This window comes from Ictalurus furcatus, chromosome 1 (genome assembly GCF_023375685.1).
Source record: "Ictalurus furcatus strain D&B chromosome 1, Billie_1.0, whole genome shotgun sequence".
In the NCBI taxonomy this organism is placed as follows: domain Eukaryota; kingdom Metazoa; phylum Chordata; class Actinopteri; order Siluriformes; family Ictaluridae; genus Ictalurus; species Ictalurus furcatus.
In genome coordinates, this window is record NC_071255.1 from 17,753,355 (window position 1) to 17,780,262 (window position 26,908).

General features: G+C 37.6%; 1 protein-coding gene across 1 annotated transcript; it reads left to right on the forward strand.

Annotated features, from left to right (window-relative positions):
* Positions 1–24,213, forward strand: ptbp2a (polypyrimidine tract binding protein 2a). The gene is made up of 14 exons (XM_053630355.1): positions 1–97; positions 1,688–1,715; positions 11,019–11,088; positions 11,411–11,595; positions 11,679–11,816; positions 11,946–12,062; positions 12,301–12,411; positions 12,517–12,727; positions 16,449–16,561; positions 18,000–18,033; positions 18,468–18,560; positions 22,404–22,620; positions 22,704–22,781; positions 22,892–24,213. Exons 1-14 carry the CDS (start codon positions 90–92, stop codon positions 23,019–23,021), a joined length of 1,533 nt encoding a protein of 510 aa, XP_053486330.1. The 5' UTR covers positions 1–89; the 3' UTR covers positions 23,022–24,213.
* The last annotated feature ends 2,695 nt before the right edge of the window (positions 24,214–26,908 follow it).

The window sequence follows — 26,908 nt, forward strand, 5'->3', positions numbered from 1 at the left end:
GCCTCCATTTTGTTGCCTTGTATGCCGCTAGAAGAATTGTTGTTGCTGCTGCTGCTTTTGTCTAGAGTGCGGAGAGATATTTTTCAGCGATGGACGGGTAATGTTTATCTATGTTTTTAGCGTTATATTCTTAGAAATGTGAAAACTGCACCAGTGGTAGCTTTGTGTCTTAACACAGTTAAGCCGTTCGCTACTAAGCTAGCCAGCTAACTCACTACAGAATGAGACCGATAGCGTGGCGTGTCGTGTCGTGTCGTGTCGTTAGTAAAACTGTATGTGCGCGCTTGCTTGCAGATTACATAAGAACAATATTAACGTCAGGAATTCCGTCAGTGTGTCTCACAGAATCCACTTTTGATGTAAATAAAGAAAACTCAATTTTTAAACGATTTTGGTTTGAGTCGGCTAAAGCTGGGAGCAATGTGTTTACTAGCTAACCAGTACTATGTCATTGTTTTTTGTCGTGTTTTTTTATTATTATTTTTATATTGTTGGTAACGTTCATATAGGTTCACTTTTTATTAACATTAACAGTAAAGGTTTAGCTCGCATATGTACGTGCAAATCTAACCAACTGCGAAAATCGCACATATTCATCTTTACGCCACTGTGACAGCCAGCCGCTAGCTGCCTAGCAAGTAGCTAAAATGTGTTAGCATGCTATCTCCTTGTTAATCGGTTCCCGCTGCTTTGTGCTACAATGCTAATCTGAACAGTTAGGAAACGTGTGGTCTGCTGGTCAAGATAAAACGACTGGTAGAAACACACGTTCGTGATTACAGTGTGACTAAATTTATACTAACGTAGACTGTATAAATATTTTAGTGGGTTAATGAGCGTTTTAAAGGCCGCGATATTATTACTAGCTAGCGAGGGGAGGTTATATTGGTAAATTGCAGGCCAGTGACTAGGCCAGAGAGTGATGCGACACTTACACTGTACTGTTTATAACCTCACTTCAACGTATAAAGCATTTATAAACGAGAGCATGGCACACATTTCCAGTGAGTGCTGATCTGAATCTATATTTTCGTCATTTTTTGTGACCTGCGTCAGTAATTCAGCGATGGTTCTCGGGTCAGTTGAAGTAACCGGGACAAACTTTGCAATTTCGCCAACGTTGTCTGTTATTTCTCCAATATTTTGTAACAGACTGTGGCTAAATAAAATCTCTCAAATGTTTACTTCTCTTCTTTACTGGCTGTGTGTATACATGTACTGTTGTGTCTAGTCTTGGCTTCTATATATTCAGTACAAAATGAGCAAAACGTAGTATTCTGCATTATATCTGCATTATACTTCGAACTAAGCAAAAACAACATATCTGGAAAAAAAAAAAGTTTTAAAAGACAGTTAAGTTCAACATGGAAGAAGTGCTTGGATGAACATTTTCCTTATGATCAGTCAAATGGTTAATCATCTAATGGATGCAGCAAAGAGCCTTTTTTTTATATCATTCATTAGCAAGAACAATACCAAGAAATGAACGAAAATGAAATTTAAGAAACACATTAAGGGATTTATTACCGCATTAATAACCTCAGTGAAGTCTGCACCTCATTTAATCTTGTTAACAAAGCTTGATTGCCACCTTACACAAGTTTTTACAGAATTAGCCTCATATTAAAATCCTCATTGTTTAATATTTGTATCTAACTGTTATTTTGTCTTTTTAAATTATTTTTAGCATCAGTGATGTTGCAGTTGGTGTAAAGGTAAGCTTTGTCCTTATTCTCCTTTCTAAAACACAAAGTTCAACGGCATTATTGGTGTCACGTGGCTGTACAAATGCTAATTTAAAGAACGCTTGTAGGGCTGTAATAAATTAATGTTTGTATAATAGTTTAAATATTTTTAAACAAATATTACAGTGATTGATGAGCTTGAATTGCCTGTCAATTAGTTGAGTTGTATATCCTGATAAGTGTTACCGATAGTATTTATTTTATTATTTATACCATGGTCTCTCTGAATACTCAATTCTGATTGGCTGGAAGGTGTGCATTAAAACCACACGTATATACCACAGGTCATACCAGTCAGTTTAATCACCGTTCTAAATGAATGTGCTGCCTATTAACAGCTGTAACCGGGGGTTTTCTGAGGGTTTGGGTGCTGTCTGGGTTATGGGGGCGTGGTGGTTGTGGGGTTTGAAATTCTTCAAAGGAAATTTTAAGTTATTTTAAAAAATAAAAGTTTTTGACTATTATACTTACCATATTTGTGAAGGAAAGCTGGCAACAATTATACTTGTAGTCAAAAGTCTATTAATTTCACCAAATAACATGTTTGGGATTTAATGAAAATATATGTGGAACCAGTAAAATATGTATCACCTTTAAATAATGTTTCCACATTTTTTGAAGGTCAGCACCTGTTTAACATAATGCTAGTGTTTTTTTAAAAAAAAAATGTATTTATATGAAAACACTTTGACCAGCGGTTTTCATCAGAAAGACGTTTAAACGGCCTAACTTTGTTTAATTACTAAGCCACGTTAGATACCAACGTTAGTTCAGTCGAGGTATATTTATCTAACGCATCGTGCTATATTCATTGTGATATGTACCCTGAATGTCTTTTTACTTTCATTCGGCTTAAGGCGCGCCGCAAAAACACTGCACCTAAGCTTTTCTATGGTGGGAAAAACCCTGGTAACCATAGTAACATACAGTTAAACTCATAGTTTCGTTATTAGTAGAGACGCGACACCGACGTAAGTAATTCTCTCTAATAAGTATTTATTATAATCATATTGCTCTACTCTTTCTCTGTATGATTTAGAGCAGGTGGAATTGTAGATCTAGCAACCTGTATATAAAATAACAAACGAAAATTAGCCGTTATTTTCTCCTTTCAGTCGAATTTTGCACTGCGAACATTAATGATACCTTTAACTTGTCAGTGGTGGCAAGTGACCATGGTATAAGTGGGATAAACCAGGGCTAGGCAGGGCTTGAAATGAACTTTTTTACTTGGTATCACTGGTGCTCCCAACTTTCAAATTGTTAGGAGCAGCAGCAAAAATTTTGGAGCACCCACCAAAAATTAAGGAGCACAACAACTATAATATAAAACAGATTTCTTTTATTTAAAAACACCACCACTCGCGCTTAAAATGTGTGGAATCGGTGGTGAACGCAGTGTTACCTGCAACCTCTCTCCCACAGGCTTTACAGTGAACGCAGTGCATTGGGCCATTTTCATAGCGGAACCACTCAGTCTTTCAGCCACTCTCTCTCCAAAAACTGTAAGCCTTCTTTTCTGTCGGTGGATCCATGTTCACTACATGATCGCCATCACCAGCTCCAGGAGTTACATTATCTGTAACTTTAGGTGGCTTATAAAAGAAATGTGTTCTTTTCATTCTCTCTTCAGCACACTGGTTAGCTCCCTGTCACATGACAATGGAGAGCAGTGAAAGGGAGTGATTAACTAATAGTAACCAATCTAAAATCTGCATTAAAGTATGTAAAAATGAAGTTTAATTGGTTATGTAACGTTGGATAGAACGGTGGGCCAGTCATTGCATCAGCTCACAGCAGGCACATACTGTGCAGTAATTAGCAAATGTGTTGTAGAGAAATAAAAACAGGTCACACCACAACAATCATTTGCACTCGCACAAATGTTCCCAAATATATTTTGAGGTCGCACAGATTAAATTTTGGGAGCATATACGACCAAAAAGGTCACAATTTCGAGCCTTCTAGGTGTGCGTTACTGGGTTTTAATGCACTCTGTTTTGGTTCGGGTGTTTCTTCGCCTCCACGTCCTGCGTTAAAATCATGTAACCCGCACCTAGCTGTGAACTAGCCTTATTTCTAAAATAGCTAAAATAAATCAGTAACGATGCATCAGAGGATTCCCAACACCAACGCACATGAAGTGTATTTAAATGCAACTGTAAATGTTGGGTTAATAGTAGGGCCTGTGAGCATGTATATGAATACCCAGCTAACCATTTGAAGCTCAAATGGGCTGCACAATTAATCGGATATTGATCCAGATTACAATTTTGACTGCCCACTATTAAATGAACATGATCGACTGCGATATTAACGTTTAAATTTCGTCCTCCTATCATAGAAAACTCAGCTGCAGATCAAATCGAGCGCTTCCTAAACTTACACTCAATCGCCATAGAGTGGAGCAGGGATGACGACATTTTGTACTGCCAAAACCCGGAAACGGGTTTAGCATTTTCGCGCTCGAGTGGCCAGCTTCACTGCGCGCACCAGCGCTTGCATGAGGGGAAATCATGAAACTAACATGATGCTAAATTGCACTACAGAGGTTGTCGGGGATATTAAACATCATCACGCCGAACAGGAAAAAACCTTGCAGATAAACTCAGGGCTCTACAGTGCGACCATTTCACTCGCGTTTGCGACTGAAAAGTACTTTGTGTGACTGTGAATAAATATTTATTCACACCGGTGCGAGCGACCTGTTCAGAGTTATATAATATACAATAAAAACTACAGGAAGTCCAAAATGCATCTACACTGTGCAACAGTTACTTTTACCCTACAATACACATACGATACGCTGCCGCTCTCCTTCACTAACTCTAATTCACTTCATTTAAACTCACGGTTGCCAGATATCACTAGAAAAGTCAACTCCAGTTTCCATGTTTTGATTTAATCCCCCCAAAACACAATATGATCAGCTGACGTGGACAATGTACTGGGGGAACCGATCTAAAAGGAACAACTGATAAACAAACAGAAAACCTATAAAATGTAGACTGAAAATGTGCTTAGTTATAAATAAATAATTCAATATAAAAATAGATATTGTAATAACTTAATAAATTATAAATAAAATGAGAAATTAAATAATGTTTAATTACTATGGGTTGTATTTAATGTCAATTTGATATTAATCTTAGTAGGCTATTTCCTTAGAAAGCTATTAGCCTTTTTCCTAATATGGATCATACTTGTGTTAGATTGCTTTTAATTAGAACTCTTTATTGTTTAAGATATTTAAAAATAAATATTTTATGCTTGTTTATTTATCAGTTAACCAACAGTATTCATCACTGCTATTATTTTAATTCAATTAACAGTGACCATGAGCAGAGAACTTACATTTAACTGTTTATGACAGACCTCCTGATTAAAGCTTCAACAAAAAGAGATTGGTATCTGAATCCGTTTCAGTTGTAAAAAATCCTGATCGGAGCATCCCTAATGAACACCATTAAACTAAAGTGCTTTGCATCTGACGAGTAAATGAACTCGCCCAATCACATCCTATATGAGATTATTCCGATATATACACAATATACACAGAGTGGTTGGAGAACTGACTCCATCCCAGAACCATGATAGTGGAAAATGTCTAATAGTGTAGCTTTTAAATATATTTATATTTAGGAGCTGACTTCAAAGACAGAACATTGATGTTTATTGTATTTGTTTACAAGGTGGAACAGGTTAACGGTTGTTTTTGTTGCATACAGTCTGTAAAATTAACTGAAAATATTTAATTTAGTTTATCAGAAGGCAAATTAATGTGTCTTGGCTCGCACTATGTTCCTAAATTCTGTCATAATTGTCCAGCTCAAGTTTTCTCATGCCTACTTATGTTTACTTATATTGTGGAACATTAACATTACCATCTCTACAAAAATAAAAAGAAAAATGTAAAAAAGAAAAAAAACCTAAACTTCAACTGTGCTCCTAAATTTTTGTAATTAGGAGCACAAGTGCTCCTAAAAGAAACTGTCGTGTCTCTCCTCCTGTAAACACTGTTAAAGATTTGTACATTAGCAGGAATGTAGCACAACATGGAGGTGAAAGCAGCGGTCTGTTTATTTAAATGTGAAAGTGCAATAAAAATATGTTGTCCCTAAAATCAATGAATAATCGTGATAAATAATCGTGATCTCGGTATTGATCAAAATAATCTGGATTATCATTTTGGCCATAATCGTGCAGCCCTACTATGAATACAGAAATCAGTGTTCGGTTGTTCGTTATTTACCATGTCTACATTTAGTCAGTAAAAACTTTTTTTAAAAAAAAAAAAATATATATATATATATATATATATATATATATATATATATATATATATATATATATATATATATATATAAATTGCCATGTATGGCAATATTTTGATGCAGGAAAGCCTAGAAGTTTACAAGTGTGTACTGGAACTAAATGGTTTTTACTCTCATGCGGGTGGGAGCAGGTGGTCAGATACGAAACTCGCAGGACAAGAGAGAGATAATACACAATACATTTCCAATAATATTTGGTACAACCCCATTAAAACTACAATAGGTACAAATTAGGTACCTCGGGTTTGCAGATTAAGTGACGCTGTATGCACGGTAGGTCACGTCTGCTCTGTGGAGTTTTTAATTTTTCACCGGGTCCTGCTTTTGTGTGGACCGTTTTTTTTCGTTCACTGGTTTAGGAAATGTAATGTGCATCTGTCTGTACAGACCGTTAGATTAATATTTCTCTGTTTAATATTGATCTGTCTGCCAATCAAATAAACAGGAGGAATGTTTGATTGCAGTGGGAAATACTTGATTGCACTGTTTTTCAAATGCCAAATTTCTCCCATCAGATTTTAAGAGCATATTGTGTTCGCTTGTAAGGATGTTCAAATATTAAGGCATGTCCCTAGTTAATACTTAAATGAGTTGCAGCTAAAGTATTGACTCGCTTGCTGTTTGGCAGCATGTAGTTGGACAGAAATTATGGGACTTCTTAATAAAGGCAAACTAGACTAGACCTGGGCAGTATGTCCAGAAATATCATGATGAACGTTATATTTTCTATGTTGATCATGTTCACGAATTTCATATCACAGTTTTTAAAGAGCATCCACAAAATCATGCAAACCGGATTAATCAGATCATTATTATTTCTAGTAACTAGTTCATGCTGTTTCAAATGTTGATATTTAAATTTAAATTTATCAGATCATGATATACCTGCCTATAGTATACAAAGGAAACTATGGCTACACATACAACACTGGAACCCAGTTTTCACTTCCTGCAGAGGTGGACAAATAATAAATTGAAAGCTCTAGTGTGCTTGCCCACTCTCTTTGTTTGGTCACCCAGAGACCTAATTAACTATGCTGGAATTAGTATCTAACAGTAATGTGATGCCACCCCAGGATTGATTATCTTCCGAGAACATTTCCTCGGAAATGTTAGTGTTTTATTCTCCATCTTGTGGAATGTTCAAACTGGTAACACTTGTTGATTGAACTATAAAATACACACACAAGATATTGTTCAACACTGGTTAGCATTTTTATTTTTATCCCCAATATTTTAACCATGATGAGTGTTATGCTAGCAGGAGAGTTATATTGTTTGATTTCGTCAATTACTTTCTCAGTAGATACCCATGTTTCAGATTTAAAAAAAAAAAAAAAAAAAAAATTGCCTGTCATCTGGGCAAATAAGTGATTCTGCCTAGTAAAAATCATTCTACTTGCAGCCAGACTGCCTCGGCAGTCGAGTAATGTACAAATAAGTGGTGAGATTCGGAAGAAGCAGCATTGTGGTGTGTGACACCACCATAATGTGCATTACATTTAACCACAACTACCAAATGAAAGTTAATAGGAGGTAAGCCTTTTTTTCTCTTGTTGTTGAACAAAAGTTTAAAAACGAATAGCCTGGACAAACAATCTATTCGGATTAGTGATTGGTAGATCCCAGTCTGTTTATTCAACTGGGTGGTATTTGTTTTTCTTGTCGGACAAATTAAGTGATTCCAGACGTGTGCCAAGTTTCCATCCACTTTATGCGCATTCCTGTTATCGACAAAGTGAAAGTGCGTATAAAATAAGTTTGCGATATTGGTCTCCCACTTGTTTCCATCCAGTTGGCCCTTTACTGATAAAATGGTGTGTGAGATGACATCATCCTTTAAAAAAACAAATCGTCGCATAAGTTTTGGTGTATCGCAAAAGAAATCTGCCCTTGAGCCGTTTCCATACGTAATTGTGTATATCGCAAATTGTGTACCCTTTTCGTCCCGTGTGTCATCAAATCTTTGTAAAATGGCGAGAATGTTGACACAATTAAGTGAAATTGGCCAGCTTACTTTCATTTTAGTTTCACAAATAATTGCAGTTGTATGGAGTATCAGAAGACGACATCAGAATGGAGCAGCTGCTTGTCTGAACGGGCTCAAAGTATGCTACGAAGCCCATGGGCATAGCCGGAGAGGCTCCTCAGGAGAATTCCTGGTGGGCCGCTCCTAAATCAGGCCAGCAGAGTTTATGCACTAAAGTTGAACAAAAAAAAGATTGTCAACGCTTGTGAAATGTTCTTGTTTATTTGCATTTCCATCAGCTACAATCAGTAAACATTTCAATGCGCTGACCCTTTTAGCGCAAAAAACCCTTGGATGAAAATGTGGTTATGACAGCACTAAATGTTGGGGCATTTTGGATTTAACTTCTCTTGGTCATGCTAAACTTTTCTTTTGAACAACTTTGTCACTAACAGTCTTTGACCTCACATTTGCTCTTGGACCTGTCTTCACTTGCTGCCATCCTGTAGCCTGACACTATAGAAGTTTTAAATGAGAGACTTCCATGTGAATGTGCAATTCAGCAACATGCAGCCTGATTGGCTGTTAGGGTGGCTTTATGCTAACTCTGTGCTGCATGGTCGGGCTGCATCTGTTGCATATTTCTATGTAAATTCTATTGAAATATAGAAATGAAAGCTGAGAGCTGTTTCATCGGGCAGCAATAAGCTTGACTACCAATATTTAATATCGATATTGATCGTTGTATTGCATTGTTTCAGACAAACAGTATTGATGCACTATGAAATCCTGTTATTTTACTCTACAGAAAAAATCCTTAACCCGTTACAGTTTTCCTCAACATTAACTCCTTCAGAAAGTAACTTTATTGATTTAGTAAATAACTAAAATAAGCAACCAAGTTTAGGCTGCAACTTGGAATAAACCTGGAACATAACTGCTTCTGGATGTTCCCTGGAAGTCTCATGAAATTCCCAGTTTTCAAGGTTGTAGAAACATCACCTGTTCTCCTCAGTCTTCAGCTCTCCTATTTTCAGTGAGTCCACAGTATGTTCGCCGTAGAATCAGATTCCTGTTTCTGGCGGACAGGATTAGAATTGTGGTCTTCTGCTGTTGTAGCCCATCCACTTCAAGGTCCGTCATGTTGCACAATCTGGGATTTTTTTTTTCTCTGCTCACTGCAGTTGTCGTGGTTATTTGAGATACTGTAGGCTTCTAGTCGGGTTGAAATAGTCTAGCCATTCTGCTCTGACCGAGGCGTTCCCTCCATGCTGGGGGCTCGCTGCTGCTCACCAGATGTTTTTTGTTTTTCGCACCATATTCTGTAAATAAGATGAGAGACTTGAAGACGAGATGTGAATCTGATGTGTATCTGCATGATTTTATGCCACATGACCTGGATAATTGTATGAATGAGGTATGGCGTACAGGTGTTGCTATTAAAGTGACCGCTGTGTGTATGTATATTACTTAAAAAATATAAAGGGATGCTTGTTTAGGTATGCTAATTGGGCACTGAAAACTTCCATTACTGACGTTCTGTTTTCTCAAAGGGTTGCCTTAAACTGTATCAGTTCAGGTGTGTTAGGGGTGGTGTGCACTATATAAGTTGAACACACAAGTAACTTGAAGCCATGGATTGAGTTGTTTTCCAATTGTAGAACTACAAAAGCATGAAACTTTCAATAGTTAATGCGGTACTAATTCCCAGTGGCATTTAAGCACATCTTCTGAGAGAGCCATTTGTAAGACAGTTTGCACACTCATCTGTCAAGTGGTTAATTAAATATACAATTTTACCTGATAATGGCAGAATTTACCTTTTGTTTGAGAAAAGACTGAAGTTTATTTCAGACCCAGCTCTTTAAGTACTAGCCTGACATATCCTAATGGTTTGCTCGTGTCTGGAACATCCATGTTTACGAAATTGCATTTCACTTTAATGTTTAAGGATGTATAACGTCTCCTTTTTTTTTTTTTTTTTTTTTTTTTTTTTTTTTTTTTTTGGAATGGGAAAGAAAATGCCAAGGCCATTAAAATGTATTATTTGATATCCTGTGGCTATTTGTCATTGAAGAAATAGAGAAGATTTAGAACTGTCCCCTGGATATTTGATTTAGGCCTACTTCAAGTTTCCATCTCCGGCTTTCATAATATTAGATTGGCAGTAATTGAATGGGGCCTGTTTATGTCTAAGATGGTTAGGAAAATTGTGATATTCTCAGAAATGCCTTCTGCTAGCAGATCTCTTAACTTGGTTTGTGTTCCACCAACAGAATTTTCCTCCCCTGAGAATGATGTTAACCTGCTTGTGTGTGGAAGTAGTTATGGGAAACACATTGATTTTAGTAGCATTTGTGGTTTAGAACTTATCAGATATTTTTCCTATTTAACGTTGTTATTCTATTAAGAGCTAGTTATGTTGGAAACTTGATTACCTTCACCTTAAGCACATTGTAACCAAAGTTGGATAAACCATTATCGTTATAACGGTGTTATTCACCCTTACTTACAAAACAAAAGCTAATGTGTTAAGTTGGCAATGCAAATGGTAAGAAAGAAACCCAAACTGTGGTTTATTAACATGCTCTTTTTATACTAATCGTAATATGTTAATTTCAATGTCTACCCAGGATAATTATGTTTTGGAATTATTTGTGGTGAGCAGCTTTGCCTAGTCTCCATCATTCACTTTTAGTTGCACTTTCAGCTGCTTTACTGGCTATTGCTGTAAACATTTTGGGGCCTTTAGGGATCTAATTGAGCTTAGGATGAGATGATTGTGTCTGACATCCCAGACACTGCAAGATTAAAATGACACCTTAGGAAAAATAAAAGGGCTGGTGTTTTATTTGTCCTAGTTTTTTTTAAGCAGTCTTCAGAGAGACGTATTTCACGCTCTTGACAGTAGCCAAAGCCAAGTGTCATTGGAGGGCACTGTATTTCACATGTTATTTTTCTTCATTTTAGAGGGGGTCAGATGAGCTGTTGTCCGGCAGCATGTACAACAGTCCCAACTCGGGGATGAGCAGTATCAGTGGTAAGTAAGGCACTGCTTTCTTTGTTTCTGTCCACTGAACAAAGCAGAATTTAGAAATAAAATGATGTATAAGTGAAAGTGTGCTGTTAGCAGATCTGGTCTTCAGGGCAGTTGTCTTGCTTCTAAATTTTCTCCTAATTTAACTTTTCCAGATAAATAGTATTATTGTTTGGGCGGCGCCACTAAGAGAAGTTGTTGGTTCAGATTTGCTAAAAGCTCTGGGCGACTCCATCCAATCAGAAGAGAGTGTCAATATTAACCACTTGTCATGATTTAGTTATCATTTTGCTGTAATGTATGTTTTGGTGCATTTCCTTGTTAGATGGCACATCCAACGGAAGTGACAGTAAAAAATTGAGAGTTGAAGAAAGGGTGGGAGAGGCTCCTCCATCACGTGTTCTTCATATAAGGAAACTACCCAGTGAGGTCTCGGAGACAGAGATCATTGCCTTAGGATTGCCCTTTGGAAAGGTCACTAATATCCTTACCTTGAAAGGCAAAAACCAGGTGAGTTTTTGAGCCCAATTTTGTATTTATTAAATAAGTCTAATAGATGAATTGACTTTACATTTAATGTTTGTTGTTTGTAGGCATTCCTAGAGCTTAGTACGGAAGAAGCCGCTATTACCATGGTGAACTACTATTCAGCTGTTACACCACATATTCGAAATGTTCCCGTCTTCATTCAGTATTCAAATCACAAAGAGCTCAAGACTGAGACAAACCAGGTAACCAACCTTCTCCATAATTCTTCTTTAATGTGTCACTGCTGTTATGTAATATTAGGTAAACATTGCTGGTGCTACTTGGTCTTTCATGCTGGAATTTGGGTATTGTCTGCTATTTTTGCTGCTTAGTCTGGAACACCTACATCAGGCTCCAGTGACGGCACACTCTCGACACCCAGCAGTCCAGTCTTGAGGATTATCATAGACAACATGTTCTACCCTGTCACTCTAGATGTGTTGCAGCAGGTTGGCATTCTACAAATGCCTATCATATCAGTTTTTATTTGTCAAATTAAAATTTTACATATTTGAAATATATGGGTGGTTTTTGTTTTTTTGTTTTTTTTGGGCAGGTTACTGCTATCTTTGTTGTTAAAGTGCTTTACATTCTCATGTTGTCTTTCTATAATTGTTTTTTGTATGTGTTTCTCCCTTTTTTTTTTGTTGATAGATCTTCTCAATTCTCTCCTTTCTCTGTCAATAGATCTTCTCAAAGTTTGGCACAGTTATGAAAATCATCACTTTCACAAAGAACAATCAGTTTCAGGCCTTGCTACAGTATAATGATGCAGCGAGTGCTCAGCAAGCCAAAGTGGTGGGTGTTGGATTTGTTTATGGCAAAATGTGCTCTCAGTGCTCAGGTTTGTACAGTGCTGTACAAGGTATTTAAAATGTAAGTGATTCTTGTGTTGTCTCTTAGGCACTCGATGGTCAGAACATATACAATGCTTGCTGTACGCTCCGTATAGACTACTCCAAGCTTGTCAACCTGAATGTGAAGTACAACAATGATAAGAGCAGGGACTACACTAGACCGGAACTGCCTGCGGGTGATGGGCAGCCTGCTGTGGACCCCTCGGTGGCAGCGGCCTTTGGCAAAGACTCGAACTCTCTGCTCGGTAAGATCCCAGGTATCTCCTCTTTTTTTTTTTCTTCTCTTCCTGAGTTTTGGTGGGCTAGACACAAGTGGTGAAGCTGGGTTTGAAGGTTTATGAATTCTCATAAATAAATTACTCTGCATTGCTGTCAAGAGTTTTCACATTTGGGTGCCACTAAATATGGTGCATTTTCCACTAACCTTGTAATAGAAATAAAAGAATATAAATAGAAGTAGATCTTCTAAACAGAGAGCTTGACATTCTTGCTCATCGTTGAATAAAATGTAGAAATAAAGATTTTTTTATAAGTTCAGTCAGTGGGCACATGTCAAAAAGGTTGTTTGTAGTTTTGTTTGCACTGCATTTCAATTACTTTTGTTTTTATTTAGTGGGAATTGAATTGAATCCAAACTATGCATTTTATCAGGATTGGTAGCAACGAGAACGTTTACATAAATCATTTGTTTATCCCAGAGGTCCTCCATGTTACTTGCAAAGGGCCAGCATGGCAAGTTTACATTCTAACAGGAAGCACACCTGAGCTAGTCTTCATATGACAAAGGTTTATCTCGTACTTTGGCCGGGACGAAGACCTTTTGCAGGTTACATGGAAGACCCCGGTTTACTTCTATATACTGGGCTTCTGCCTTATTCAGAACTTGATTGTAATGAAGGAAGGACAATAAAGGGCATGCCTGGCTATAGAGATAGCACAGATCCGTTATCCAGTAGCAACCCTGAGGCTATATCAGCAGAAAAGCCTGGATCAGATATATAGAAAATAATGTGATACTATCCTCTAACAAATCTAGCCTCAAATACAACAGAATTGCTTGTAACATAACATAAAGCAGTGTAATGTGTTGTATTACCTTCGCTGCAATTTTTAAGCTTAGTTTATTAGAATTCCAGGCAACCAAAACATGTGCCTGGAATAAAACGTCCAATGTTTTAGCTAATGGATTTTTTAAATTTAATTTTATTTTATTTTTTTACATTTTCACCCATGTATCTGAATATTAAAATTCTTTTAACAGGAAGCTTTTAAAAATAATAAAATATAAGTTTTGTGTAAGCAATGTAGATGGTTGTGAATGTTGTCCTCTTGAGTATCATTGTGCATGTTCATGTAAGAGAGTGCGAATTATACAAAACCTTGTCTTGTGCAAAAAAAATGTAATTGGCATGATTGGGTAAACAGCAACTCCAGTGAATTTCATAGAAAATGTAAATGGTCAGTTCTAACTCTAAACAAAAATAATATTCCTTTACTACCATATTTTACAGAAAACAAAATGGACATGAGTGCTGCTCTGTGACCTCAGGTGTACTGAGGACACAGGCTTATTCAATCCAATGCTGGGCAATCTTTTAGAGGTCTGGTATTGGTTTTATTTACCCGTAGGATGTACATGAAAGACCAGAGAAAAATATGATTTTTTCCCTCTCTTTATTTTACAGGCACAATTAGAGCTGCAACAACTAATCGATAATAATCGATTATGAAAATCGTTGTCACCGAATCTCATTATCGATTTAGTTGGTCTGTGCGCGGCATGGAGTACATTTACTCATTGTTACTTCTGTTCCGAAAACCTGCATCAGAGAGTAAATACTAAAGTCGTGTCCCAAATTATGTACTATAAACTTACACTATGCACTGTGTACTCTACTGTCTAGTGTATGAATTTTAGAAGAGCAATATCGTCTCAAATGGAACACTAGCGGGAAGTACAAGCTGTTTCCCAGTCACTGACACATGACGTCATACGCATGTAATGTGATGCTGCTGGCTTTAGCAGATACCCAGAGTCAACTAAAATGACTTTCTTCCGTTTACTGTTTGTCAGCATTACCTTTTATACCCAACATGTTCTCTGTCACCATCAGACGGAGGTGTAATTGTCAAGTGACTGAGAAAAAAAGTGTGTAACCTCCAAGTCCTTTAAGGCAGGGGGCATTTTATATTAAACACTGCAAAGAAGACATTGATGCACGAGCATAAACTTATGTTTCTATCCAAAAGGCTCCACTGTGTGTAAGGGCTTGGGGAAACTGGTGTGAGTTGCTTAAAAGGTTTAGTTTAATTTAAGTTTGTCATTAAATGCGCACTTGCAGTGTAAATTCTGTTGTTTATTGTAACGGAAATGATCTATTAGTAAAGAGGCCGTGTTGCTCCTCACTCGCAGTGTAAACGCAGTGATACAAAGTGTAACGCAAGTAAGATCTGTAATGTTTTAATTAAACACTACGATCAAAAGTAAACAGAAGTAAAATATGTCCAAAGACAGCGAGTAACAGAAACCAGTGCAGTGAAAGTGAGTTTTTATTATTAATTTAGGATTGTAGTTTAATTCTGTGCTTTATGTGCATCCATAAAAAGTAAGGCATAAATACTATTATATAATATAATTGTCTATATAATGTGTGTGTGAGATACAGATAGATGTGTGTGTGTGTGTGTGTGTGTGTGTCTATTTATGCATTATTTTTTATGGATGCATAAAAAATGGATGCGCCCCCCCCCCCCCCCCCCCCTTTAATTGATTTAATCGGAAAAAAAAATATTACCCAACTAATCAATTATGAAAATAATTTAGTTGCTGGCCAGAACTTCACTTTGGAGCCTGGTGCTTCCGTTAAGGGTGTTCACACTGAGAAAATATGTCTTGCCAATTATCTGTATTGGACCATCTGATGATTATTATTATTATTATTATTAATATGCATTAACAGTGTATACAATCAAATGAAGTTCATTAGTCAAGCGAAATATAGCTGGGGGGGGGTGTGTGTAAAGCTGCTTTCCGCACACAGGTTTAAGATAATTACTTGTATAATACTGCATTTACTGTTATTTATTATATTGCTCCAATCAGCTTGTAATTTACCATTTCAACTCCATCATCTTGCATTTTAACACAGAGTAAAAACAAAGACGAGCATGACAAGGAAAAAAGGATGCTGGCAGTGTAACTTAAGTGTTACAATAGGTGCACTTATTTCTTGTGAAACCCAATGAAGTCATTTCTGTCAATGATTTGAGTAAAGTTCTATGATCAGGTCTGCTGCTTATGTTTTGTTTGAAACCCGGCATGATTAGGTAGTTATAGAGGCCAAAGTCTTGAGTTCTCAGTTAAGAAGCAATGTGTACAGCATGTGCTTCCACACAAGGTTTCTGCTATGGTAAAATAAGAAACCCTAAGGTGTTGGTATTATTGTTTAGTTACATTTTGTACACTCTCTTAACCACTTTTCAAGGTGTTATTGTCTTGTTATTGATTTGCCTAGCCTGTTATTTGATGATATTATTATTATTATTATTTTGATTATTATTTTGATTATTATTTTAATTACTTCAATTGCACCTTAAATGTCCTAAAAAAAAAAATATTCTCAGAATATCATGATTATGGGTATTCAGAGAACGAATTCCCCCTATTGATTAATTAGTGTGATTCTAAGTTGGGAATGACAAACAGATTCATTTAAATAAGTGTGACCTGTCTGGTTTTTCTGTGTTCGAGTATTTTGCTAGAGATCTGTTTATAAGACTCCTTATTATCCAAATAGACCAGCATAAACTGATATTTATAAAATTAGATAAATCTGAATGTTCACTTAATTTTGTTAGAGAATGGTTCATGCAGTATGCCATGTACATTGTTTGTTTGTTTGTAAAACAGTTGTAATGTTTTGCTGGAAGCTGTGTTGCTGTTGGCCATACTCCTCTGAGCTCTGTGTGTGTATACAGGTGCTCTGAGTCCTCTGAGTGCGGCGGCGGCAGCGGCGGCGGCGGCAGGTCGAGTGGCTCTGTCTGGACACTCTGGTAACGGAGTGCTCCTGGTTAGCAATCTCAATGATGAGGTCAGTCCTTTCTTAAGCCTTTCATTTTGTGTAGCCTCCATTACCTTTCAGTCTACTCTGCTTTTTAGTCATGCCATTGTTCTGTGTGTCCATGTTTGATCAATATAATGCACAATGGATGAAGCAAATGCAGTAAGGCTGGTTGGAACTGCATCTGTTTGGTTGGATTCTTCATCGGACATTAACCTTTACAATTATTCCAGTTATGATGATCACAGTTCAGCTCTAGTTTTACAAATAGGTTAAAATAACCAAATCATTGTGCCTAAAACCCATTTGATTTACCTACTTGGCAATATTTTAAGAACTAAACTGTTCATTATGTGATAATGACAGCAGTTCACATATATTTTCTTAGACATTTTAAGCTAACACATTCTGCTTGCATGTGTTTGCCTGTCATTTGTCCTTTTTCTGAAAGTTATTTTTCTTCCAGAATTTATTCATGGCCCTGCCTAATCCTTAAATTGTGCTGTTTCTCAAAATGAGTCATTTGTCTCTAACTCTGTCTTTATATTTCTCTCTCTCTCTCTCTCACACTCTTGTTCTCTCGCTGCTTTATGAAACTGGTTAAATCTTTCCATTATCTGTCTAAGTTCATTTCACTTCTGGCCCTTTCTCACTTTGGAAACTGAAAACTTGTAGAAAACATGAAAGTGGTAACTAATCTGTCTTCTGTAAAAGCTCCAAATTTTAATGTGGCACTTTCTTAGTAATGACTGTGTGTTTGCCAGGTCAACCAATGCCATAACTCAATGGTGGTTTTCTAGTCTACACCAGCATGGCAGTTATGGGGAATTTGGCCACATTCTAGTGCACAATGAACATTTTCACAATTTACGTCCATTCCAAATCTGCCATTCTTAAACCTCTCCTATATTTAAGTTTGTTGCATGCCTTTTCCCCCCTCCATGATGATATTTGTTGCTTTTTTAAAAAAATTATTTCAAGTAATGTATCCTACCCTAATGCTGGGTATCTACATTGGCACAATTATTTGCTTGTATAATCTGTAATTGCATAGAGCAGCCATTTTCTGACCAAACTCCTGCATTTCCTGTGTACTGACCTGTATTGTATATTTTTTGTCCCCCACTTTTATTTCTGCATTTGTCTCCCTTCTCCCCCTTCCCAATCATTCCCCATTTTCTCTTCTCTCCCCCCTCTATCTCTTTAAATCCTACCCTCCTCATTCCTGTCTTCCTCTCCCAATACTGCCCCACCCTGACCACACCTCACTGTTCATGCTCTGTGCTTGAACAAATGTGTTCCTCGGATGAATTTGCCCCCAAATTAACTGCCTTGACCCATGATCCATGACCACCTCACCATTCTGCGGGGAAACCACCCTCCGTTATGGATGATCTGTTCATCTTCGCTCTTCCTCGACTCTTCTCTCTACCTGTCTCACGCTGCTTGCTCTTCTCTCCTTCTAAAGATGGTTACGCCCCAAAGTCTGTTTACCCTCTTCGGTATGTTCTTGTTAGCACTCTACGTTTATTTTTGTTTTTTGTTTGTTTTTGTTTATTATTCCCCCATATTTTATTCAGTATTTTTATTTAGCAATAACATTTGTTGCCTTTTACTGTTAGCTCTGAGTTCAAGTTGGGGTTTTTTTCTCTTTGTCCCTTGAAGTGCTTGTTGATTTTCTTTAAGGCATGCATGTTTCTGCATGTACTATCATCTCAAAGCTTATATTTAAATGTATTTTCATTTGAGGGAATCTCTGAATCTCTTGCTTCTGTTTAAACTATGATTAGTTTTCTTCATTAGGAAAGTGTTCTGTCTCTCTTTATGATGAATCTAGCTCTCCACTCTAAGTTTCACCCTGTTAAAGGCTAACTGTTCCTCCCTCTCCATCCTACTCCTCCTCCTGCTTCTCTTGCTGCTTCTTACTTTAATCCAGGGGTGTATGGTGACGTGCAGCGTGTGAAGATCCTCTACAACAAAAAAGATAGTGCACTGATACAGATGGCAGATATGAATCAGGCCCAACTTGGTAAGATTAATTCTTGATTTTGTCACCCTGTTGGGGCTACAGTTAAGAAGGAGAGAGGGAATAATTTCCAAAAACTGATCACTGATTTTCTCGTATTACATTTTAAAAATTATTATTAATTAATGAATTAATTAATTTTTATTGTTATTGTTGTAGGCTTCAAGTCTACTTGGAAATATATGGAAATAGTTCAATATAGATTTGCTGCTTAAAATGCAGTTATTTTATATTGCAGTTATTTTATATGCAGTTATTCATTAATAGTTCACTTAGGATGGAACATAGTTATTGATATTGTTGGCTTGTTTAAGATCTTTTCAATAGGAAAAGGGGACAGCTTGAACTTTTGGTCCATTGCTTGGTATGAAACCTGCAGGTTATGTTGCAGTATTTTTATTTCAAAGCACTTGTAAGCTTCATTATTGCTAAACTGTTACAAATATCTAAAATTGCAGGAGTATACACACAATGTGCAATTGCTGCAAGACTGATAAGGTACACATAAGGACTACGCTTGCCTTGTACAACCTGGAACCTTTTAACAAGTTCACTCTTTTATGTGGTCTAGCATTATTACTAACATAAGTTTGGGGTGAAATTGCTTTGAGACCTTAAAAGCAGGTTGCAGTAATTTTCTGGCACTTGTTTAATTCAGATCTTTAGAACTGTGACTTGAGTTAAAACATAGTTGCATCATACATATATGGCTGTGCCTTCTGCTTAATTTTTCATTTTCGCATATCAATAAGTGGTAACGAACAGATACTCAGTTAACTGTTGAGAGGGGAAAACATCTTTAACATGGTGTAATTAAGTACCATTTTTCCACTGAAACTTTCCTCCTTTCTTGGCAGTGCTCTGTTTTTGAGACCGACTCTGTGCACTCTGGCATCAATTAAAATTCATATTTTGTTAAACTACCACTGGGTTTAGGAGTGGACTAACAAACTGTAACATAGTGGTAAAGCATGTTAGTGTTGGTGTATATAAGTACAGATATTGTCACTTTGTAGCCTATTTTCTAAAGCAGGGAATGAATCATATATATGAATGCTCCACAAGACTAGCACCTGGTGAAAATGAGAAGCGTTGTGTACTTGTAAATGCTCAGATTACATTTGTGGAGAATGCTGCGTGTGAAATTGGTGAACATCTGCCAAACGTAACGGTTGCAAACAGTATAGCAGATAAATGCCATGTGGCCTTAACATCTGTACATTTTATTTGGTGCTTGTCAATGCTGTATAGTAGAAATGGAAACTCGATTCTGCAACTTGGACTCGAGTCATGCTTAAGTGGCAAAAAATGCCTTGAGAGTTGACTTGGACTCGTGAACAACTGACTCGAGACTTGATTTGGACTTGAAGACACAGACTCGCGAAAAGCACAAGTCATTTTGCTTTGGCATTCCCGATTAGATTGTCTACACTACCCCACGTAACTGCATCAAACTCCAAATTTTTCTATTCAGTCCTCATTCACTTGTTCCCCAACAGTATGTTCTGCAGCAGCAAATATTACAATTCATCTGTAAACACACCAGGCCAGCATTATTATATACACACTTGACTCATCAGAAGGCGTGTCCATCACCCATTGGAAAAGTGCTGTTATATATATGAACAACAAACAATAACAATATAGCCAAGTCTTACTTTGTGATAATGTTCACGTCAATTAATCCAAATGGAAGCTGCATTGTTGCACAGCTCTCAGGGGCTTGCTTGCTGTCTATTTTCAAGAAGTACAAATGTTTCCATGTCCTTTTCATGTTTAAGTATTAGCTACCATATGCATATAATATAATCAAGTTTACCAAATTGAATTGCATGTAAAACCGGCGGTTTTGTGGAAGACTACCTTACCCATCAGAACTACAGCAAACTGCGGCAACTCAAGGAGCTCAAAATACACAGCATTTTTTTTTCTCATGGTGACGGTCTGCATTCCTAATGGTATAAATCACCCTCCGAAGGGCACGTTGAAGGGAGAATAGTCAGTCTAGTCATGCTGTAAGATTGGTTCAAACTGAATTTCCAATAAAAATGACTTACAAATCGTGTTCCAAGTGACCATTATTAATTGTTTGAAAGTAATTTTTTTTTTGATTGTGTATAAAAAAATTAATTAATGAATTAAGTAAAACTTTTTGCTTTATTAGACAATGTTGAATAAATGAACACATTATAATATAATATTTCAAAATTGATTTAGCCTCTTGCACTGTTAATTACAATAACTAGCTGAAAGATCTATTGCTAAAAATGGAATAGAGATTTGACTTGGATTTGGGCCTCAGGGACTTGTGAACATGTCTTGGTACAATCCCAATTCTGAAAAAGTTGGGACAGTATGAAAGACAGTCATTTGAAAATTAAATTCACCTATATTGAATTAATGCTATATTTAAAACATACTTTTTACTTTGTGAATTTAATTTATATTTGAAAATATACACTTATTTCAAATCTGATGACTACAACACACTCTTTAAAAATAAAAAAAAATTGGTACAGTCGACTGTGTAGCATTACCTTTTCTTTTAATAACACTTATTAAGCGTTTGGGTGCTGAGTGAAGACACCAGTTGGTTATGTTTAGCAAGTGGAATTTTCCCCCGTTCATCCATTATGTATTTCTTCAGCTGCGCAACTGTACAGGGCCTTCGTTGCCTTATTTTGTGCTGCATAATGTGCCACACATTCTCAATCTGAGACAGGTCAGGACTGCAGGCAGGCCATGCTAGCACCCTCACTCTCTGTTTACGCAACCATGTGCTTGTAAATCGGGTAGAATGTGGTTTGGCGTTGTCCTGCTCTGGGTGGCAGCATATGTTGCTCCAAAATGTGTACATGTCTTTCTGCATTAATGATGCCCTCACAGATGTGCAAGTTACCCATGCCATGGGCACTGACACACCCCCATACCATGACAGACGCTGGCTTTTGGACCTGACGCTGATAACAGCTTAGATGGTCCATTTCCTCTTTGGCCTGGAGAACACAACGGCTGTTTTGTCCAAAAACTATTTGAAATGTTGACTGGTCGGCCCACAAAACGTGATTCCGCTGTGCTGCTGTCCATCTCGGATGAGGCCGAGACCAGAGAAGTCAGCGTTGCTTCTGGACAGTGTTGATGTCTGGCTTCTGCTTTGCATAATAAAGGCTTAACTTGCATCTGTGGATGCAGCGGCGAATGGTGTTGACCATTGGTCACGTGCATTCAGTGATCACGCACATTCAGAATTGGTTTTCAGCCTTGCCCTTTACGCACCGAGATTTGACCGGATTCCTTGAATCTTTTAATTTTATTGTGCCCTGTAGAAGGTGAAATGCCCAAAATCCTAGTGATTTGTCTTTGGGCCAAGTGTTGGATTATTTGCTGACGCATCTGTAGGCAGATTTGCAAGCCTCGATCCATCCTTACTCTTGAAGGACTATGCCTTTTTTGGAGGCTCCTTATTTACTATGATTAGATGATTGCCTCACCTGTTTCACATCATCTTCTTATTTCAACTCGTCACATCGCTATTAGTCCTAAATTGCCACTGTCCCAACTTTTTGGAATGTGTTGTGTACATCAATTTTAAAAATAAATGTTTACCTTAAAAAAAAATTATGCAGTTGATTAGGTAAAACATCAAATATCTTGTCTTTATATGTTTTGTTTAAATACAAGTCAAAGTACATTTACAAATCACTCTTCATTTTTATTAGCATTTTCTGTACTGTCCCAACTTTTTTGGAATTGGGGTTGTAAAAGTACTATAAAATTTCTAAGTGGGACATAATTCTGTTCTGTAATTGTGGTATCTTATCTCATGTTTGCCCTGTACATCTCTAGCAATGAGTCATCTTAATGGCCAGAAGATGTATTCAAAAATCATCCGTGTGACCTTGTCCAAGCATCAGACAGTTCAGTTACCCAGAGATGGCTTGGATGATCAAGGCCTCACCAAGGATTTCACGAATTCTCCTCTACATCGTTTCAAGAAGCCTGGCTCCAAAAACTTCCAGAACATCTTCCCTCCCTCTGCCACCCTGCATTTGTCAAACATCCCGTGAGTGTGGCTCTCTGGTAGCTACTATCAGTCTTTAGCTCTGATTTAAGAAGTATTTATCCATTATCTTGTCCATTTTACAGGCAAGACATAACTGAAGACGACCTCAGAGTACTGTTTACTAACTCCGGAGGCACTGTGAAAGCGTTCAAATTTTTCCAGTAAGTTCTGTTTGTGCATTTAGTAAAAAGAGCTTTCTATCTAATGCTTCACTGGTAATTTGTTCATAAATTTTCTTGTTTCTAACCATGTACTATTTTTGACTGCACAGAGATCGCAAAATGGCTCTAATTCAGTTATCTACTGTTGAAGAGTCCATTCAGTGCTTGATCGACCTACACAACTACAACATGGGTAACAATCACCATCTGAGGGTCTCATTCTCCAAATCAACAATATAAAAGAATCCGAGACGCGTTTAATGTTTTCTAATGTTACCTGTTGACTGTTTTTGTACACTGGGGACCACGTTTTGTTTTCTTTTACCAGTCATTCCTTATGAAAATGAGTGAAAAAAATATACCAGATTTATCTGAGGGGAGAGAAAAGAATGCTTTACCCTGTTAGCAGTCCCCTTTGTATTACCTCCCCCCAGTTGTTCTTCATAGGAGGTTGATTCCTCTTTATTCTGATTAGTTGACAAAGAATGTGCCTTACTCAACAAACTGTCAAACATTTTCACATCCATAACTTTTCATAAATGCAAGACATCCACCACATAGCAGCATAGGCTTTTTTTTGTTGTGAAGGTGTTCATGGTTTAAAAAAAAAAAAAAAGTGTCAGTTGCTTTTTGTTTTTCTTTCCCTTGTGTGAACTGTACAGTGCGTGTGAAATCCTGCCTCTACAAGCTCAAGTCCATGTGTTAGCTTTTTTGACCATTTGTCTTGTTTTGCTTATTTGATGAGCTTGGATTGTGGAGCTTGGCGAAAGATCCAGTGGCGTGTATATAACAGACTATTCTAGTGCTTAATGGTCACTGCAAGGTTGAGTGCTAGTTTGTATCCAATTGATTTTCAAAAGGTTATGATACAGTATGCCACGTTCAGTTTTTGCATAGTAGGCACTGACCATTTTAAAACGTATTGGAATTTATTTTTTTTTGATATACATCAATTTTTTCTGCATGTCTAGATAAGTTCTGAGAATCTTTGTTAGAGAACAGCAGTTGCATGAATTTTAAAGCTAACAGACATGAGCCTGAAGTTTGACATGAGTATGTAGAATAGGGGCAACCTGGTGGGACCAAAGTTTGTGCCTTTAGTCTTAATTTACTGAGCATTCAGATTTTTAGAGTTCCCTGTTTTGTACTTCCCAGAAGCAAGTCCCACAAACATGCTGATATTTATCTGGTATGGAAAAATGTAACGGTTACCAAGAGATATAACCCATTTGCTGCCAAAGCTCCATGGTTGTATTTCCCACATGACTGAACTGTACATTTTTAAGATGGTGGTTAAGAAATTTATGTATAGTTTCCTTCTTCTTTTTTTTTATACATCTTTAAAAACATAAGTGCAGTTTGGATGTGGCACAATTAAACGAATGTTTTTTTCTAACACTGTTGAGAAGGATTTGTCTTGGTTTTGTGTTTGTGGTTTTGTTTTTTGCTCTTCTATCCCTCTTGTTCCTGTACTCTGCTTTTACCACTGTAGCATGCTCAAATAAATACTTCTGTAGCTCTGTATTCACTCTGTCTCTCTCTCTCTCTCTCTCTCTCTCTCTCTCCCTTTCTCTCTTCTGTCTTTCTGTCTCCATTCTGCCTTTACTATTGTTCTCTCCTCAGTGAAGGAAAGGATACACATTAAAAACTGAAATTATTTCTTTAAATGTATTTGAGCAAATTTTATTGCTGAAGTTTTAACTAAAGGCATAAGCAGGGTCATAAATAAGCAAGGGCAATGCTCTGTTGGAATCATGCTCACCTTGACATGTTGCCAACCCTCAAAGTATAATAAAGCAAATGTAAAAGTAGGAAGCTGATGGATGTCACAGAATTGCACATATTAATTATAAGTAATAGTAAAAGTCTCACTTTAGGAATGCGTGCTGCGCTGAGCGTTTAAGCCATCGCTCAGATCTGCATTTGGACGCTGCAATTAATCACTGCTGCTTGCTGCTTTTATTTCACACTTAAATTGAAAAACACGTATTCTCAAGCTAGCTTTTATAATCAAAAAACACAATAAATCAGGGCCTAGGCTTAGACCAAATCAATAGCTCGTCTGGACTGTGAATCATGCTCCCCAGACATCAGCGTCCATCCATGGGATAGGAAGGGTGATGTCTGGTGTACTTTACTGTTATCTTTAATTTAGCTCTGGAAACTTTAAGAAAAAAAGACCTGTTGATAGAAAAGTGTGGATAAGCTTGGAGAATGGCTGGACAGGCTGTCTCTTTTAATTGTGAGGGACTAAAGTCTTGTTCTAAACGGCACACTCCCTATCGAAATAGTACAATGCTAGTACAAAAACAGCATTAGTTTTCACAATTATACTACCAATGATTTCATACGCAACAAAATGCATCCGGTTTATTGAATAAATGTCATCTTGTCTTTTTGTTTGTTTGGTCATCTACCAAATCACATCACCATATGAATAATGTCTAAATAGTACAGGAAAGAGTTTCCCTCTAGAGCCCAAAGAGTTTCAGTTTGTTGCTTTTGGGAAACTTAAAGGTTGTATGTAGAACAGTATAACAGTAGTACAACAGTAGGAAGCTAAAACTACTAAGAAACCCTTTCTGTACTCCGGTGCTTGTGCTTACTATTTTTAGTACACTAGTATGTAGTCTGACATAGATTGAAACAACTGCTACCATGTACCCTTAGCAAGGGCCAGGTGCTCTGATTGTGACGTGCAATCTTGTATAATCATTGTGTATGTCTCACCATACCTCCTCTTCTCTTTTTGCCCTGGGTGCCATGACATCTAATTCAGCTCAGACTCCCTGATAATGGCACTATTGATTTGGACTGTGTTCCTTTTAAAGCAGTTGTCCTGGTGTCTCTTTTTTTTTTCAGGCTGCTCACACTGAGCTCGTCCTGCACTCGGCCCAGCGTGGTAGTATGTTTTGGTATTGTCATGGTGATTGCTGTCACCACAGTGGTGGGTTGGGGAGACGAGGAATATGGGTCTGTGACTGTGGCTTCTGCTCGCCTTCCCACTTGCCCCGGAGCAAGGCTCGTAGAGTCTGTGGGAATTAGAGGATTGCAGATGAGATTACACAGGCAAAGTGAGCTTTCCAGAAATGCTTTCCTTGCTACATTGATCGAGCAAAGTATTAACGCACAGTGTGAGACCATCTCGCTTATGAAAAGAGCGGCCTGGATTTCCATGCTTTTACACAACTTAATGACTTCATGCATGACAGGATGCATCAAGCTTATTGAATACTTCTCAGTTTGCCTGGTCATTTATGCTTCTTTTTCATTTTAACTCCTTTTTCATTTTAACTCCTATTTATATTTAGGAATGTATACTATGTCCAGAATGTTATTACAGGACCATTTAAAACATCCAGGAATACTTTTAATATATGATTATTGTAATGACTAATATTTTCTGGCAGTAGCCAACACGAGCATAAGTATTTGTCTGCTTCTGAGCAGCAAAGTATTTTCTATATGCACCATCATGAACATCCAGGCAATGATCATTGGGATTTATTGTGAGTAACTCCATGGTGAATGGCTTGAATCTCATGTCCACATGCATCAAACTTACAATCAGGGGGAAGTCTTCCATTTGTGCTCTTTCTTAGCAGATAGAATCTGACTGAATAATCAGGAAGCTTCTTTCTCTCAGTGGGGTCCTTAGCGTTCTCTCCTCTCGATACCGTGTAGGATGGGTGTGATGCCGCGCATGCTAATACTAAAAGCAGGCCTCAGTTCATCCTCTTCTCCCTTCCCCCTCCTCCATCGGACCGTCTCCTTCCCTCTCTCCTCCAGTGAGCTGATGGCAGTCTTACCGTGGTCAGGGAAGCAGCTCTGGTTCTGGGCAGAGAGGTCAGAGCGCTAATGAGATGCCCAGGGAGGGAATGAGAGGAGTGTGAATGCGTAAATAATCTATTAATTACAGGGGAGGTGCAGGATGAATCGGAAAACCTTTCTGTGTGATATCTTCATCCCTTCCCTGAACCCCCCCACCCCCACCGACCCCATCCCTACCCTTCATGCGCGCACGCAGAATAGTTCACCTCCCCTACACGCCCCTCTGCAGGTTCATAAAGAACCACAAAGACGTGTTTATTCAGAGATTAACGCAAAATCCTCTAGATTGTCGCATA

Coding starts and splice junctions, on each gene's coding strand:
- ptbp2a (XM_053630355.1), top strand. Junction 11,596..11,678: donor CCTTGAAAGGCAAAAACCAG/GTGAGTTTTTGA, acceptor TGTTGTTTGTAG/GCATTCCTAGAGCTTAGTAC. Junction 22,621..22,703: donor CTGCATTTGTCAAACATCCC/GTGAGTGTGGCT, acceptor TCCATTTTACAG/GCAAGACATAACTGAAGACG.